General features: G+C 46.0%; 1 protein-coding gene and 1 non-coding gene across 2 annotated transcripts in view; one reads left to right on the forward strand and one right to left on the reverse strand.

Moving 5' to 3' along the window:
• LOC147098791 (guanylyl cyclase C-like) overlaps positions 1 to 18674 on the forward strand; it is a 248285-nt gene that overhangs the window by 35476 nt on the left and 194135 nt on the right. The window contains exons 2-4 of the mRNA XM_085969476.1: positions 3393 to 3505; positions 8512 to 8579; positions 15461 to 15673. Coding sequence (XP_085825602.1) covers positions 3393 to 3505; positions 8512 to 8579; positions 15461 to 15673 — 394 coding nt within the window. The remainder of the gene's footprint in view (positions 1 to 3392; positions 3506 to 8511; positions 8580 to 15460; positions 15674 to 18674) is intronic.
• Positions 14864 to 14936, reverse strand: trnar-ccu (transfer RNA arginine (anticodon CCU)). The gene has a single exon. It is a non-coding gene; the product is annotated as a tRNA-Arg (tRNA).

Below are 18674 nucleotides of genomic sequence, written 5' to 3' on the forward strand. Positions count from 1 at the left end.
CCAGTACTGGTGCCAGTGTCCCAGGAAGCAAAACCCATTTCTCCCACACCAGTCTTTGAGCCACGCATTTAACTCTCTTATTTTATTTGTCCTAGCCAAATTCGCTCGTGGCTCAGGTAATAATCCAGAGATTATTACCCTTGTGGTTCTGCTTTTTAATTTGGCCCCTAGCTGCTCAAACTCCCTCAGCAGAACCTCCTTCCTTGTCCTATCTATGTCGTTGGTACCAACATGGACCATGACAACTGGATCCTCCCCCTCCCACTCCAAGTTTCTCTCCAGTCCAGAGGAGATGTCCTTAACCCTGGCACCGGGCAGGCAACACAGCCTTCGGGACTCTCGCTCTCGGCTGCAAAGAACTCTATCTATCCCCCTAACGATACTATCCCCTACCACTACAACATTTCTTTTAACTCCCCCCACTTGAATGGCCCCCTGCTCCACGGTGCTGTGGCCAGGTTGCTCATCCTCCCCGCAGTCCCTGTTCCCAACCTCACAGGGAGTAAGAGCCTCGAACCTGTTGGACAAGTGCAAGGGCTGCGGCTCCTCCAACACTACGTCCTGGATCCCCGTACCTGCCTCACTTCTAGTCACACCATCCTGACCCTGGCCACGGACTACATCTGAATTAATTAATCTAATTGGTGTGAATACCTCGTGATACACAGAGTCCAGGTAACTCTCCCCCTCCCTGATGTGTCTCAGTGTTTGAAGCTCGGACTCCAGCTCTTCAACACGGAGCCGGAATTCCTCGAGCAGCCAACACTTACTGCAAATGTGATCACCGTGAGCATCAATGGTGTCCACCAGCTCCCACATATTGCAGCAGCAACACATCACCTGATCTCCCATTCTATGTAATTAATTAAATTTATTAATATTATTCTTAAATACCCTCTGCTCCGATTCTAGATGGTGAATATCACACCTTAGAAACTATAAACCAAAGAGATTTAAGCTTCAAAAGGGAGAAATACTCACCAACCAATCACTTACCCGCTTTCTGGTGACGTCACACTTGGATTACTTTTTACCTCTCTCCTTCCCTCCGAGTTCCCAGACTGGAGACTAGTAAACCTTACCTGGGTCTCTGGGACTTTTATAACCCCGCTGCTGCCGCTGAAATTCCCGCCGACGCTGTGAGGCCTTACCTGGTCTCTGGGGCTTTTATAGCCCCGCTGCTGCCGCTGAAATTCCCGCCGACGCTGTGAGGCCTTACCTGGTCTCTGGGGCTTTTATAGCCCCGCTGCTGCCGCTGAAATTCCCGCCGACGCTGTGAGGCCTTACCTGGTCTCTGGGGCTTTTATAGCCCCGCTGCTGCCGCTGAAATTCCCGACGACGCTGTGAGGCCTTACCTGGTCTCTGGGACTTTTATAGCCCCGCTGCTGCCGCTGAAATTCCCGCCGACGCTGTGAGGCCTTACCTGGTCTCTGGGACTTTTATAGCCCCGCTGCTGCCGCTGAAATTCCCGCCGACGCTGTGAGGCCTTACCTGGTCTCTGGGACTTTTATAGCCCCGCTGCTGCCGCTGAAATTCCCGCCGACGCTGTGTCAGGGCAACCAGTCTTGGCCCGCGACTACCGAACAGAAAAATGGCAGCCAGGAATGATATGCACACAGCAGGGACCACTAATGTACAAAGTGGACGTTGGAGAGAGCATCGTGAGACGCCATGCTGACCAGATTCTAGAGTCACAGGAACAAGCCAAACCCATACCACGAGCAGGTGCACCTGGTAATCAACCCGAAGTACAGATTGCGTCTACCTCAGAAGCAGTGGTATTGGAAGCTGACGAACCAACCAATGACAATGAGCCAGAATCAACTCCGCCGCAAGAACAGGATACTCGAGAAAGGCGCTATCCAGTCAGGATCAGGAAGCCTCCTCAAAGACTGAACTTATAAATGATTATTTCAGTTGATGTATATAGTACAGAGAAAATTGTAATTGTAATTAATTATTATTTAGTTGTTAAATGAATGTTATGTACTGTTTATCTAAAAGGGGAGGAATTGTTGTGTATGTACCTTTAAGAGAAGAACTGATTCTATACTGCAGTACCGGCAGTGACCACCCCTGTATATAAAGCCATAGCAGGCTTCTGTATGTCAGTCTTAAGTTACCCTCTGTTCAGTAAAATACCTGTTATTATTGTTCTCCTGCAGTCCGTGTATTATTTATACTTGGACAGTACAAGAAGGGTACAAGAAGGATAGAGAGAGGGTTAGAGAGAAAGGGATAGAGAGAGAGAGGGATCGAGAGAGAGGGGGATAGAGAGAGCGGAATAGAGAGAGAGAAGGATAGAGAGAGGGATAGAGAGAGAGCGATAGAGAGCAAGGGGTAGAAAGAGAGATAGGTAGAGAAAGAGGGTAGAGAGAGCGGGTAAAGAGAGTGAGTTAGAGAGAGGGATCGGGAGAGAGATGGGGTAGAGGGAGAGGGATAGAGAGAGAGGGATAGAGGGATATAGGGAGGGGTATAGAGAGAGAGAGGAATAGAAAGAGGGGTAGAGAAAGAGGGATAGAGTGATACAATACAACATGGCTGATTACCTGACCATGGTAAAGGATAGCAAACTGAGAAAAACCTTGACAATGTACAGACTCAGTGAACATAGCCTGGCGATCGAAAAAGGTAGACACAGGCAGACCCGGCTACCAAGTGAGGACAGGATATGCTCTCACTGCAGTCAGGGAGTGGTGGAGACAGAGATGCACTTCCTCACAGATTGTAGAAAATATCAGGGCATAAGGGAGAATTTCTACCCAAAATTCACAAAAATATGCCCGGAATTCAGAAATTTGAATGACGACCAAAAACTCCCATACCTACTAGGGGAAGAGAGAAATTGTGTAACACTAGCGGCACACTATGTCACAGCTTGCCATAAACAGAGGGACAACCACTAAATATAAGAAAAGAGTATATATAAATTATATGAAAGTATATTTATACACTCAGGGATATATCTGTTTATACACTGTATGGATAAATCTGTATTTTTGTGTACAAACATGAATGTTTTTCGATGCTTTGGCAACATAAGATGTAACTTGTCATGCCAATAAAGCGATTTGAATTGAATTGAATTGAATTGATAGAGAGAGAGGGATAGGGAGGGGAGAGAGAGGCATGCAGTGTGAGGGATAGAGATAGAGAGAGGGGGATATGGGGGGATAGAGTGAGCGGGGGATAGAGAGAACGTTGGATAGAGAGAGAGGGAGATAGGTGAAGGTTGACTGAGTGATCTTTACCCCAATGGTTGAATAATCTGGTGACACTCATTGTCTGGACTCTAACAGAAAGAAAGACTACTTGAGATGGGAAAGTCTCCAACTTCAAAGGCAGGAGAACTTGGTGAGAAAATAACTAGCGGAGTTGTGTTTATGTTCCAGGTTTTGACGTCACCTTGAATGCATCGTTTGATGGTTTTGACACAGCACTGTATGCATCCAAAGGCTGCCCCACGAGCACCTGTGAAGGTGTGGAGAAGCTGAAGAAGTTATATGTGAGTACAATGTGAGTCAGACAAACAGGGTTAGTTCTGAGTGGCGATCCTGTTGCTTGGTCTAATAGGGTGCAGCACATCAATGGCAATTGCCAAGCAATGGTAATTCATTATAACCGCCACCCACACCCCCACTCTCCCAAACAGGACCTGGTCACGCTGCAATTGCAGTTTATCCAATAGGTGGAATGCTAGGCAGGGCTGTACGGTGTTTGGAGTCAGTTGCGTATTCTGTGGCAAGTGTCTCACCTCCCGACTCCCCAAAGCCTTTCTGCCACCTATAAGGCACAAGTAAGGAGTGGATTGAATACTCTCCACTTGCCTGGATGAGTGCAGCTCCAACACCACTCAAGAAGCTCGACACCATCCATGACAAAGCAGCCCGCTTGATTGGCACCCCATCCACCACCTTAAACATTCACTCCCTCCACCACCGGCACACCGTGGATGTGGTGTGTATCATTTACAAGATGCACTGCAGCAACTCGCCAAGGCTCCTTCGGCAGCACCTCCCAAACCCGTGACCTCTACCACCTAGAAGGAAAAGGGCAGCAGGCGCATGGGAACACCACCACCTCCAAGTTCCCCTCCAAGTCACACACCGTCCTGACTTAGAAGTATATCGCCGATCTTTCATCGTCGCTGGGTCAAAATCCTGAAGCTCCCTCCCTAACAGCACTGTGGGAGTACCTTCATCACACAGACTGCAGCGGTTCAAGAAGGCGGCTCACCACCACCTTCTCAAGGGCAGTTAGGGATGGGGAATAAATGCTGGCCTTGCCAGCGACGCCCACATCCCAGGAACGAATAATAAAAAAACCACTCTTGTACATTTCAGACTTGTTGGAACAAATCCAGGGCTGGTTGAGTCCACGTGACCTGTTCTATTTTATCGAATGCCCTAAAAGCAGAAGAGTTTGTGAATTAATACTGCAGGTCCATTCTTTCTACCCCATTTGTTTTCGTTTTTCTCCATTCTCCTTAAGGCTGGGAGTAGTTTCCATGGGTCACACAGATTCCTCAAGGACCATGCCCAAATGGCCACCCCTCATGTGTATGCCTAGAGAGTGAGCATCTGCAAGCTGGTCAACATGGGGACATCACAGCACCTATTATGAGCTGTAATGATACCATCTGGAAAGTTCTCCTAAGAACAAAGGCGTTTGAGACCCTTGGAACCAGGATAGGTTGTTGACCCCAAATTGAGGGACAGAGGGCTTGAAACCCTTCCTTTCACTGCAGCACAGAATGTGAAATCGAGGGATAGCCACTTATATTTGCTCCTGCCTCCCCATCAAAGAGACTTCTTCTGGGGCTGGTTAGTTCTGCAGGATCTGATGAGTGGGGTGGGGCCAACAAGGGGCAGAATGTGGTTCATATCGGCCAGGTATTCCCCTTACCGTGCGACAACCAACCTGGTTCCTCTTGTACCCTTCTACTCTACCACGCTTGTAGTTTGGGCCGTGCCATTAGCACAAAGGCTGCACTTCAAGAAGAATGCCCAGCACCATCTGCTCAGGGCTCAACATCCCAAGAACAAATAAAAGAAACCTTGCCAACCAAAGGCTGACCCAATATAGGAGATCAGTGGGATCAAATTAAACAGGTCGACCATCCCTGTGGTTAAAAGGAAGAGCTGTGGCTGTCGCAAATATAGAACAAAAACAGATTTGCAGAATTTTTTTTTAAATTATTCGTTCATGGGATGTGGGTGTCGCTGGCAAGGCCAGCATTTATTGCCCATCACTAATTGCCCTTGAGAAGGTGGTGGTGAGCTGCCTTCTTAAACCGCTCCAGTCCATGTGGTGAAGGTACTCCCACAGTACTGTTGGGGAGGGAGTTCCAGGATTTTGACCCAGCGACGATGAAGGATCGGTGATATATTTCCAAGTCAGGATGGTGTGTGACTTGGAAGGGAACTTGGAGGTGGTGGTGTTCCCATGCGCCTGCTGCCCTTGTCCTTCTGGATGGTAGAGGTCGCGGGTTTGGGAGGTGCTGTCGAAGAAGCCTTGGTGAGCTGCTGCAGTGCATCTTGTAGATGGTGCCCACTGCAGACACGGTGCGCCGGTGGTGGAGGGAGTGAATGTTTAAGGTGGTGGATGAGGTGCCAGTCAAGGGGGCTGCTTTGTCCTGGATGGTGTCGAGCTTCTTGAGTGTTGTTGGAGCTGCACTCATCCAGGCAAGTGGAGAGTATTCCATCACATTCCCTACTTGTACCTTGTAGGTGGTGGAAAGGCTTTGGGGAGTCAGGATACCTAACCTCTCACCTGTTCTTGTTGCCACAGTATTTATGTGGCTGGTCCAGTTAAGTTCCTGGTCAATGGTGACCCCCAGGATGTTGATGGTGGGGGATTTGGCGATGGTAATGCCGTTGAATGTCAAGGGGCGGTAGTGAGACGCTCGCTTGTTGGAGATAGTCACTGCCTGGCACTTGTGTGATGCGAATGTTACCTGCCACTTATCAGCCCAAGCCTGAATGTCATCCAGGTCTTGTTGCATGCGGGCAAGGACTGCTTCATTATCTGAGGAGTTGCGAATGGCACTGAACACTGTGCAGTCATCAACGAACATCCTCATTTCTGACCTTATGTTGGAGGGAAGGTCATTGATGAAGCAGCTGAAGATGGTTGGGCCTAGGACACAGCCCTGAGGAACTCCTGCAGCGATGTCCTGGGGCTGTGATGATAGACCTCCAACCACCACAACCATCTTCCTTTGTGCTAGGTATGACTCCAGCCAGTGGAGCAGTTTCCCCCCGATTCCCATTGACTTCAGTTTTACACCTCCTCCTGTTAGTTGATTAATTCTCCACCACCATTCATGACTGGATGTGGCAGGACTGCAGAGCTTTGATCTGATCCGTTGATTGTGGGATCATTTAGCTCTGTCTATAGCATGCTGCTTCCGCTTTTTAGCATGCATGTAGTCCTGTGTTTCAGCTTCCCCAGGTTGGCAGCTCATTTTTAGGTACGCCTGGTGCTGCTCCTGGCATGCTCTTCTACACTCCTTATTGAACCAGGGTTGGTCCCCTGGCTTGATGGTAATGGTAGAGTGAGGGATATGCTGGGCCATGAGGTTACAGATTGTGGTGGAATACAATTCTGCTGCTGCTGATGGCCCACAGCACCTCACGGGTGCCCAGTTTTGAGCTGCTAGATCTGTAGATACACACCAAATGCATCGGCCTCTGAAAGGGAAAAGATGGGCTAACTGCTGGGTGGAGGCTGGTGATGGAAGGCCCCTCTCATTCAGAGTGAGAGAGAATCCAACTGAAGAAAAAGCTTCACCCTTTTTGAATTACACAGAATGTACAACACAGAAACAGGCCATTCGTCCCAACTGGTCCATGCCGCCGTATTTCTCCACACGAGGCTCCTCCCACCCCTCTTCATCTAACTCTATCAGCATATACTTCTATTCCTTTCTCCCTCATGTGTTTATCTAGCTTCCCCTTAAATGCATCTATGCTATTCACCTCAACTACTCCCTGTGGTAGCGAGTTCCACATTCTCACTACCCTCTGGGTAAAGAATTGGACCAAATGTTGCATGATCCTCAAAACACTAACATGTATCATTTTACACTGTCCAACGACACCTGGTAATTGGAGTGAATACTGTAGGAGGGCATCCTTTGCCTGGTTTACGGTAATTTACCTGGTCAGGCAGCCTTTGCCACTGCACTGTGACCAATTCCAATCAGCGGTTTCGAATCACTAAACCCCCCCTCCAGTTCTGACTGGAGGAACTTATAATTAATGATATATTAAAAATGGACAAATGGTCTGGATGCAAGAAAGTCAAATTTTATTAAAACTAAAGAAACTACACCACACGATCAAAGTAATCACGGTAAAATTGTTTAACAGGTGAAAGCAGATGGCAAAATGAGGGATAAATGGCTACAATGTTAATCTTACAATCTTAGCAACATTTCCCTTAAATTACCACCCCTATACCTATTATAAGTTGCCTTGTGGAGGGCCAGAAAAATATATGCTCACCACTGGAAATGCCTGCTCCATGTCCTGCGAACTTAGATCTTCACTGCCCTGAAGTAAGAAATACCCCAGTGTTTTAAAAGTAAACTGCTGGTGTTCTACCTCCTCAGGCAGGCTCCCACACTGTAGAGGCACACACGGAGGCGAGGCCAGAGAGAGAGAGAGCTTCTGGGAAGTTATCTTTTATACCCCCTTTTGGGGCCCGTCCAGATCTGAAGTATCTGGGCTAAACAAAAGAGATCCAAACTGTCCACTTGTCTGGGATGGGTTTGGATAAAGTTGCAGTTTAAATGTGTCCATTGTCTGTGATGGCTTTCGAATAAAGCTGCAGTGGTTTGAATGTGTCTTCATTGTCTGTGATGGGAAAGCTATTTCCTTAATTGCTTGAGTAAATAGCCTTGAAGGTATTGTAAACAGAAAGTCTTTGTCCTGTGGTTTGATTGACAGATTCAAATGGGCTACTCCCCAGTGTAAACAAGCAGCTTGTAGGTTACCGGACCCGCCCAATACCACAGGGTGACTGACAGCTCGGGCTCCATTCAAACTTACTACATGGCAGCGCTGAGCTTTTCATATGCTAACAGCCTGTCTGTCCTTTTCTGCTGCCCTTTAAAATTCTGTTTCCATGAGGTCTGTTCAGCCATTTTTATGCCCTGGGCAATTTAAACAGTCCAAAACTCAAGAGTACATCTTTTAATAAAATGTACAATCTTAAAGTGTGCGATTTTCACAAAGTTCTTTGATTCCAGTGTCCAAGTGCTGCCTAGCTTACGAGCTTTTTAATGCAGCCTTTTGCGGTTCTGGGTATGTTTTAAAACATTGTCCGACCCAGAGACAATTTAAATCACACAAGTCTTCGTCCACGATGTGGATTAATATTTCCCCATCTTCGGGGGCTGAGGGGATTTTGCGACCCCTACAATACACAGTGAGAGGAGAAGGGGGGAGTGTACCCAGTGAGACTGACAACCTCTGACCTTGATTCTCTTTTTATTCCTGGCTCTAGAAAACCGGGCAATTGGGTTGTGTCATCCTGGGTCCAACGTGCACCTACGCGACCTTTCAAATCGTCTCGTAAGTTTCTACCCGCTAGCGGTGCGAGTTGATCTCTGTGTTGAAGATGCTTCTAATGATTTACTTTTGGGCTTTTGAAGGGGTTAGAGACTCGGATTGCACGTGCACTGGTGGAGGATGCGATAAGTGCACCAGGTCACTGAAGCTTTCCACTGCTTAATTAGGTGGCAAATGACCCAGTCGGACCATACCCTGTAGGATGGAGGATCAAGGGCAACGAGGGATGGGCAATAAATGCTGGCCTTGCCAGCGACGCCCTCATCCCACAAACGAATAATTAAAAAAAAGATGGTAATGTGTATGGACAAACCGGACTGGCCAGCCTTCACCACTGAAGGAGAGTGTATGGTAAATGAGTGACTCACATCGATAGAAAGGTGGGGCAAGTAAGGGGATGCAGGAACAGAGAGACCTTGGGGGGGGGGGTTCATGTACACAAATCTTTGAAGGTAGCAGGACAAGTTGAGAAGGCTGTTAAAAAAGCATACGGGATCCTCAGCTTTATAAACAGAGGCATAGGGTACAAAAGCAAGGAAGTTCTGCTAAACCTTCATAACGATAGGGCCGGTGAATGGAGTTGAGGCAGAAGATCAGCCATGATCTCATTGAATGGCGAAGCAGGCTCGAGGGGCCGAATGGCCGACTCCTGCTCCTATTTCTTATGTTCTTATGTTCATAAATCATTGCTTAGGCCCGAGCTGGTGTATAACGTCCAATTCTGGGCACCACACGTTAGGAAGAATGTCAAAAGGAAGACTTACATTTATATAGCGCCTTTCACGACCTCATGACGTCCCAAAGGCCTTAGAGAGGGTGCAGAAGAGATATACTAGAATGGTACCAGGGATGAGGGACTTCAGTTACGTGGAGAAACTAGAGAAGCTGAGGTGGTTCTCTTTAGAGCAAAAAAGCTTAAGGGGAGATTTAATAGAGGTGTTCAAAATCATGAAGGGTTTTGATAGAGTAAAAAAGTAGAAACTGTTTCCAGTGGCAGAAGGGTCGGTAACCAGAGGACACAGATTTAAACGATTTGACAAAAGAACCAGAGGTGGGATAAGGAGAATTTTATTTACGCAGCGATTTTTTGTTATCTGGAATGCGCTGCCTGAAAGGGTGGAGGAAGCAGATTCAATAGTAAATTTCAAAAGAGAATTGGATAAATACTTGAAGGGAAAAATGTGCAGGGCTTTGGGATGAGAGTAATTGGATAATTCTTTCAAAAAGCTAGCACAGGCACTATGGGTCGAATGGCCTCCTCCTGTGCTGTATCATTCTATAATTCTATGATTCTACATAGCTTCCCCGAATGAACAGTGGGGTAAATACATCGCTCAGTGTGTTGCTGAACAATACAAACAGGGGAAGGTACCAAGTATGTACCGAGTAAGCTGATTTCAGTCGGTCGGGGCGCTGCTATTCAAACATAGAAACATAGAAGATAGGAGCAGGAGTAGGCCATTCGGCCCCTCAAGCCTGCTCCACCATTCAATGCGATCATGGCTGATCATCTAAATTCAGTACCCGGTCCCAGCTTTCTCCCCATACCCCTTGATCCCTTTAGCCTTAAGAAATATATCCAACTCCTTCTTAAATATATTTAATGAATTGGCCTCTACTGCCTTCTGTGGTAGAGAATTCCACAGGTTCACCACTCTCTGGGTGAAGAAATTCCTCCTCATTTCTGTCCTAAATGGTCTACCCCTTATCCTTAGACTGTGACCCCTGGTTCTGGACTCCCTGACCATCGGGAACATCCTTCCTGCATCTAGTCTGTCCAGTCCTGTTAGAATTTTATAAGTTTCAATGAGATCCCCTCTCATTCTTCTAAACTCCAGCGAGTACAAGCCCAATCGACCCAATCTCTCCTCATACATCATTCCTGCCATCCCAGGTCTCAGCCTGGTGAATCTTCGCTGAACTCCTTCCATGGCAAGAACATCCTTCCTCAGATAAGGCGACCAAAACTGCACACAATACTCAAGATGTGGTCTCACCAAGGCCCTGTACAACTGCAGCAAGACATCCTTGTTCCTGTACTCAAACCCTCTTGCTACGATGGCCGACATACCATTTGCCTTCTTAACCGCCTGCTGCACCTGCATGCTTACCTTCAGCGACTGGTGCACAAGGACACCCAGGTCTCATTGCACTTCCCCTTTTCCCAATCTATACCTTGCCCCCAATCCCATGTGCCTTAACTTTACACGCTAACCTCTTAAGCGGGACCTTATCGAAAGCCTTCTGAAAGTCCAAATACACCACATCCACTGGTTCTCCCTTATCTATTTTACTAGTTACATCCTCAAAAAATTCCAGTAGATTAGTCAAGCACGATTTACCTTTTGTAAATCCATGTTGACTTTGCCCGATCCTGTCACTGTTTTCCAAGTGCTCTGCTATTACATCTTTTATAATGGACTCTAGCATTTTCCCCACTACCGATGTCAGGCTTACTGGTCTGTAATTCCCCGTTTTCTCTCTACCACCTTTTTTGAATAGTGGGGCAACATTAGCTACCCTCCAATCCATGGGTACTGTTCCAGATTCCATCGAATGTTGGAAGATGATCAGCAATGCATCTACTATTTCTAGGGCCACTTCCTTATGTACCCTAGGATGTAGATTATCAGGCCCTGGGGATTTATCGACCTTCAATCCCATCAATTTTCCTCACACCATTTCCCTACAAATACTGATTTCTTTCAGTTCCTCCCTCTCATTAGACCCTATGTTCTCCGACATCTCTGGGAAGTTATTTGTGTCCTCCTTTGTGAAGACAGAACCAAAATATGTATTTAATTGGTAAGCCATTTCTTTGTTCCCCATTATAAATTCCCCTGATTCTGACTGCAAGTGACCTAAGCTTGACTTCACCAATCTTTTTCTCTTCACATATCTATAAAAGCTTTTACAGTCAGTTTTTATGTTCCCTGCAAGCTTACTCTCATATTCTATTTTCCCCTTCTTAATTAATCCCTTTGTCCTTCTTTATTGAATCCTAAACTGCTCCCAATCCTCAGGTTTACTGCTTTTTCTGGCCAATTTATATGTCCTCTCCTTGGATCTTATGCTATCCCTAATTTCCCTTGTTAGCCACGGTTGAGTCACCTTTTTTGTTTTATTTTTATGCCAAATTGGGATGAACAAATTCTGTAGTTCATCCATGCGGTCTTTGAATGTTTGCCATTGCCTATCCACCGTCATCCCTTTGAGTGACATTCCCCAATCAATCCTACCCAACTCGCGCCTCAGAACATCGTAGTTTCCTTTATTTAAATTCAGGACCCTAGTCTCTGAGTCAACTACTTCATTCTCCATCTTAATGAAGAATTCGATCATATTATGATCGCTCCGACCCAAGGGGCCTCGTACAACAAGTTTGCTAATGAATCCTTTCTCGTTACATAATACCCAGTCTAAGATGGCCTGATCTCTGGTTGGTTCCTCGACATATTGGTCCAGGAAACCATCCCGTAAACACTCCAGGAATTCCTCCTCTACAGTATTGTTATTAATTTGGTTAGCCCAATCTATATATATTCACTCGGGGAAAGATCATCCTGCTTGTGATTGCAATCAGTGTCCCCTACCGGGACGTTGTGTGGGGACAGGCTTGGCCTCAGTTGGGATTCCCTCAATGAATTCCCTGCTGATACTCAAATGGTCACTCGGGTGAGGTACAGGAGGGCGAGCGGCACCCAACAGAGTGCACCCCAGCAGTGAGGAGCCGGTGTCTTCAACAACAACAACGACGTGCATTCACACAGCATCTTTAACCCAGTAAAACTGAAGAAATAAATAACAGAATGAGAGGAAAAGCATTAATTCTCTGGAAAAAAATGGAAAAGTGATAAGGAGCAGTGGGATTGAGCAGTACTGAAGAAGTGAAATGTCTGATAGAAAGAAAAGGCAGTAAAACCAAAGTAAATCACTTGAAAACAATTAAAACAATGAAAAGTAGTAGAAATGAGTACACTTGAAGAAATAACATTACTAAATAGAAGTAAAAGCATTAATTCACTGAAATAAATCACATTACTTGAAAACAATGAAAAGTGATCAGAAGCAGTGAAAATTAGTCCAGTAATGAAATCAGGTGACTGAATGGAAAAAGGCATTAAATCACCGACATAAATCACCTAATTGAAAAGAATCAGAGGTGATAAGAAGAACTGAGTACAATTGAGGAAATAAAACATCCAAATGTAAGAAAGGATTAACTCACAAATAAATCATTAATTGAAAGCAAGCGAACGTGATAAGTAGTCGAACTCAGTACAATAGTAAAATTAAGTGACTGAATGAGAAAAAGGTCATAGAGTCATAATGGCACAGAAGGAGGCCATTCGGCCCATCCAGTCCGTGCCGGCTCTCTGTAGAGCAATCCAGTCAGTCCCATTCCCCCGCTCTATCCTCGTAGCCCTGCAAGTTTATTTCCCTCAAGTGCCTATCCAGTCTCCACTTGAAAACATTGAGTGTCTCCACTTCCACCACTTCCGTCGGCAGCGAGTTCCAGGTCATCACCACTCGCTGTGTAAAAAAGTTTTCCCTCACATCCCCCCTGTATCTCTTGCCCAAAACCTTAAATCTGTGTCCCCTGGTCCTTGTACCATCAACTAGCGGGAACAGCCTTTCTCTGTCTAGCCTATCCAAACCCGTCATAATCTTGTACACCTCTATCAAATCACCCCTCAACCTCCTTTGCTCTAATGAAAACAAATCCAGCTTCTCCAACCTGTCCTTGTAGCTAAGATCCCCCATCCCCGGAACCATTCTGGTAAATCTCCTCTGCACCCTCTCAAGGGCCTTCACATCCCTCCTAAAGTGTGGTGACTAGAACTGGACCCAATACACCACGGTATTAAACCACTGACATAAAATACTGATTTTTAAAAAATCCAAAAGTGATAAGTATAATTGAATAATTAAAATTACTGATTAAAATTTTAAAAAACATTCTTAGTGAAAATAATTACTTCACATGTAAACAGCAAACGTGATAGGAAGTAGAAATGAGTCCAATTGAAGAAATAAAAGTTCTAAGTGTCAGCTAAAGTCAGAAGGTTGTGGGTTTAAGTCCCACTCCAGGAACTTGAGCACATAAAGCTAGGCTGACACTCCCAGTGCAGTGCTGAGGGAGTGCTGCACTGTCGGAGGTGCTGTCTTTCGGATGAGATCTTAAACTGCGGCCCTATCTGCTCTCTCAGGTGGACGTAAAAGATCCCATGGTGCTATTTCGAAGAAGAGTAGGGGAATTCTCCCGATGTCCTGGCCAATATGTATCCCTCAACTAACACAACAAAAACAGATTATCTGGTCATTATCACATTGCTGTTTGTGGGACCTTGCTGTGCGCAAATTGGCTGCCATGTTTCCCACATTACAACAGTGACTACACTTCAAAAGTACTTCATTGGCTGTAACGCTCTTTGAAACGTCCGGTGGTCGTGAAAGGCGCTAAAGAAATGCAAGTCTTTCTTTTTTTAAATGACAGAAATCACAGAATTAAATCACTGATTTGAAAAATATCCAACAGTGATGCCATAGAAATGTACAATTGAAGAAATAAAATGACTAAATGAAAGAAAAAGCTTTAATTCACTGAAATAAATTACTTGACACGAGAAGCACCAAAGTGATGAGTAACAGAAAGGAGCACAATTGTAGTATAAGTAGAATCAGTGAGTACAACTGAAGAATGAAAACATCTCAACACAAGAGAAAGGATGATTGGCTATGATAAAAAATTGACCCTTAGTGTTAGGGGGATTAAATACATGGGGTTACGGGGATAGGGTGGGATATGTGTTGGTGTAGGGGTTACGGGGATCGGGTGGGATATGTGTCGGTGCAGGCTCGATGGGCCAAAATGGCCTCTATCTGCATTGTGGGGTTTCTGTGATTCTGTGATTAACTCAGAATTAATTCATAACAAATCAGTAAACTGAAAGAATAAAACGAGTGAATTAAAGAAAAAACGTTAACTCAATGAAATAAAACACTGTCCTTAAAGGAAATTCAAGATGTCTCCTGGGCTGGCAGCTCCCTCGCTCTGAGACTCTATCCTTGGCCATCCGATGCCATCCTTCACCATTTCTCCCAATCTGCTCCCTTCCATTGTTTAAGTTCCTCAGGCTCTAACAGTGGCTGCATTTTAGCACAAACTACAAGTTTAAATTGACCTGGGCCCACTGCTCATCCAGGGCAATTTTTCATTTTGTTTAGTATACCTTCCACCACTTGCCCTGGCTAAATCGCCATTGTGTCAATCTTTAAAAACACACCACCCCAGATGGGACTCGAACCCACAATCTCTGGCTTAGGAGGCTAGTGCCTTATCCATTAGGCCACTGGGGCTGAATACACAATGTAGCCCACCTGAGGGCAATTGACCACTCCGAATTGTGACATCTGCCTCAGTGTCAGAGTCTTAGAAAGATAAGCACAGATAGAAGCTATTTTCACCCATCATATCTGCCACTGCTCGCGCCATACCAGAGCCATCTACAACACCAGTGGTATAGCGCATTTAATGTCGTAAAATGTCCCAAGTTGCTTCACAGGGGCATTTGACAAAATTTGGCACAAAGCCACATAAGGAGATATTGGGAGAGGTGAGCAAAAGTTTGGTCAAAGAGGTAGGAGTGTCGTAAATGAGGAGAGAGAGCTACGAGAGGCAGAAAGGTTTGGGGAGGGAATTCCAGAGCTTAGGGCCCAGGCAGCTGAAGGCACGGCTGCCAATGGTGGAGCGATGAAAATCGGGGATGCGCAAGAGGCCAGAATTGGAGGAACAAAGAGAAGGAAAAACATGTTAAAAAGGAACAAAAAATGTGAAATAAATAACAATATCATCACTAACTCACTTTTCTTTTACTTGTCAGACTGGACACGTTTTTGGAGATCCCCATCATCTCTGCAGGAAGCTTTGGGTTATCCTGTGATTATAAAGCCAACATGACCAGAATCCTACCCACGGGTAGGAAACTCTCCGACTTCTTCGTATCATTCTGGAACGACCAACATAGCATGAAGCCGCACAAGTGGGACTCAACCTATATCTACAAAAAAAATGAAACTACGGAATCCTGTTTCTGGTAGGTGGCTTTCATATATTCCACCTCAGAGTAAGATTGATACTCTGCCCATACGACTCGCTGCTCTCTCCAAATGGGTCTCACCTCCAGGACTGAGAGGCTCCAAATTTGACACAAGCGAATGAACCTCATCGCCAGAGCCAAAAGGCTTCTGTCTCTACTTTCAGCCGACTAAAGTCACATAATGGAATTGAAGAAATATGGACAGTGTGATTTCTAGATGGTCCATTAGAAGGATTGGGCTTGATGGGCTGGTGGCCATTTCTCATTTAATACTTGCCAGCAGAATTGAGATAAATTTACACCAAGAGCATTTAGGTCCCTGGAATACTGAGAACCATAACGTCCATACATTTAGATCCCTGGAATACTGAGAACCCAAATGTCCACACATTTAGGTCCCTGGAATATTGAGAACCCAAATGTCCACACATTTAGGTCCCTACATGAAAAAGGCAGGACTTCACTTTGACCATGAATACTGCAGGCAGGGCTGTCAGAAGCACAGGGCTTTCCATCTCAGACAAGAAAGCCCCAGAAATCTCGAGCAATTGAGGAAGATGGAGATTCGCAGGAAAGCGGGATGTTTCTCCCAGGTTTTGATTTCTGCCTCAGAGGCAGCAAACCTCATGAAATCTAAACATAAATAGAAAGAAAGACTTGCATTTATATAGCGCCTTTCAGGACCACCAGACGTTCCAAAGTACTTTACAGCCAATGAAGTACTTTTGGAATGTAGTCACTGTTGTAATGTACGAAACGCGGCTGTCAATTTGCGCACAGCAAGCTCCCACAAACTGCAGTGTGATAATGACCAGATAATCTGTTTTTGTTATGTCGATTGAGGGATAAATATTGGCCAGGACACCGGGGAGAACTCCCCAGCTCTTCTTCGAAATAGTGGCCATGGGATCTTTTACGTCCACCTGAGAGGGCAGACGGGGGGCCTCGGTTTAACATCTCATCCGAAAGACGGAAATGTAAACATGTATAAAAGTAAACATGAACTCTGTGACAATTGTTTGGCCAGTACATTATGATTCTCTAAAACATAAAAGTGCTCTTTTGCCACAACAGACTCCAAGAGACATCCCTATCCACTTACTAAACTTAAGGCACAGTCTGCCACATGGTTCCATGGTTAATGTGATGTGCTGTGCCCTTTAGTTCAGTTAACGGGCAGGTATACCTACTGGAGCCGTCAAGAGAAACCATCCCAACCACAGTTTTGCCCAAGGCTTCACTTGGAAATGCTGCAATGAACTGCACCACCGAGTGATGGATGGTGGTGCTTCCCATTCCCTCCTTCCCTCACCCCCCACGTGTGCCAGCTTGGCTCAGTTGGCAGCACTCTCATCTCTGAGTCATACGACTGTGGGTTCATAGCCCCACTTCAGGGCTTTGAGTGCATAATCTCAGCTGACAATTCAGCGCAGTACTGGTGGAAGTTGATGAGCTCGATACTCTCCCCATACCACTCGCTACTCTCTCCAAATGGGTCTCACCTCCAGGACTGAGAGGCTCCAAATTTGACACAAGCGAATGAACCTCATCGCCAGGGTTCGAGTACAGGAACAAGGATGTCTTGCTGCAGTTGTACAGGGTCTTGGTGAGACCACACCTTGAGTATTGTGTGCAGTTTTGGTCGCCTTATCTGAGGAAGGATGTTCTTGCCATGGAGGGAGTGCAGAGAAGATTCACCAGGCTGATACCTGGAATGGCAGGAATGACGTATGAGGAGAGATTGGGTCGATTGGGCTTATACTCGCTGGAGTTTAGAAGAATGAGAGGGGATTGTGGTGTATGTGCCTTTAAGAGCCCCCTGTGTACTGTAATGCCGGTAATGGCCACTCGGGCTATATAAGCCTGTATATTGTCTTGTATCTGTTAGTTCACCTCCAGACTTTGTTCAGTAAACACCTGTGAAACCAACTCCTGCCTTCCATGTCTCCATTAACACACGGATACAACAGTGGCGACGACTTGGAAACGGACTTACCTGCAATTCGGCAGCACCTCAAGGATATCGATTCCTCAGAAAGTCGAAGAAAAGCAAGAAAAAAAAAAAATTGTGGTTTCACCAGCTAGCCGAGCTGGTGGCAGGTACTGCGATAATCCTTCCTGGGCAGCGGGCTGGGGCTCCATCGGCTGGCTCTGCAGCGGGGCCGAGCAGCGAAGGCGGAGGCAAACAGAGACAGAGGGACGGAGCACTCGGGAGACGGCCGGCGCTTCAAAACAGGTCGGCGTTCGGACCAAGCAGGGGGAGGGAAAAGTCCCAGAGAGTCCGGCGGGAACGAGTCTCCACCTGTAACTAAAAATCGCGGAAAACAGCGTTGTCAGCAGCAGCAGCGGCGGGAAAGCGCGGGAAGCGCCATTTTTTCTGCAGGGAAGAAAGGAAAGCGCGGGAAGCGCCATTTTTTTTCAGGATGCCTAAGGCTGGCAATATTAATGCTTTCGATAATGATATAGAGGATTGGACCACATATGTGGAAAGAGTGGAGGTATATTGCACAGCAAATGAAATAGAAGATGATAAAAAGGCATCAGTACTTCTAAATCTAATGGGCGCAAGGACATACGGGCTGCTACGAAACTTAATCACTCCAGCCAAACCAAAGGACAAGAATTTTAAGGAGATTGTTGATACCCTACAGGATCACTTAAACCCAACACCGCTGCTGATAGCGGAACGATTCAAATTCTTCAAGAGGAATCAGCACAAGAATGAAAGTAACGCTGATTACCTCACCGAATTAAGGAAGCTATCAAAGCACTGCCAATTCGGGGCAGGACTGGCAGATTCTCTTCGAGACAAATTCGTCTGCGGTCTCCTAAGTGAAGGAACACAGAAAAGGCTACTTTCTGAGAAAGATTTGACACTGGACAAGGCTTTCAGTATGGCTGTATCATACGAAGCAGCCGCAAGAGGAGCTGCAGAGATACAGCAAAAGCCACAGGACTTCGGCACCCATGAAATGACACAGGGTTTCGAGAGATGTTA

The sequence above is a fragment of the Somniosus microcephalus genome, chromosome 28 (assembly GCF_052327205.1).
Source record: "Somniosus microcephalus isolate GS21.2 chromosome 28, FLI_Smic_1.0, whole genome shotgun sequence".
NCBI classification, from domain to species: domain Eukaryota; kingdom Metazoa; phylum Chordata; class Chondrichthyes; order Squaliformes; family Somniosidae; genus Somniosus; species Somniosus microcephalus.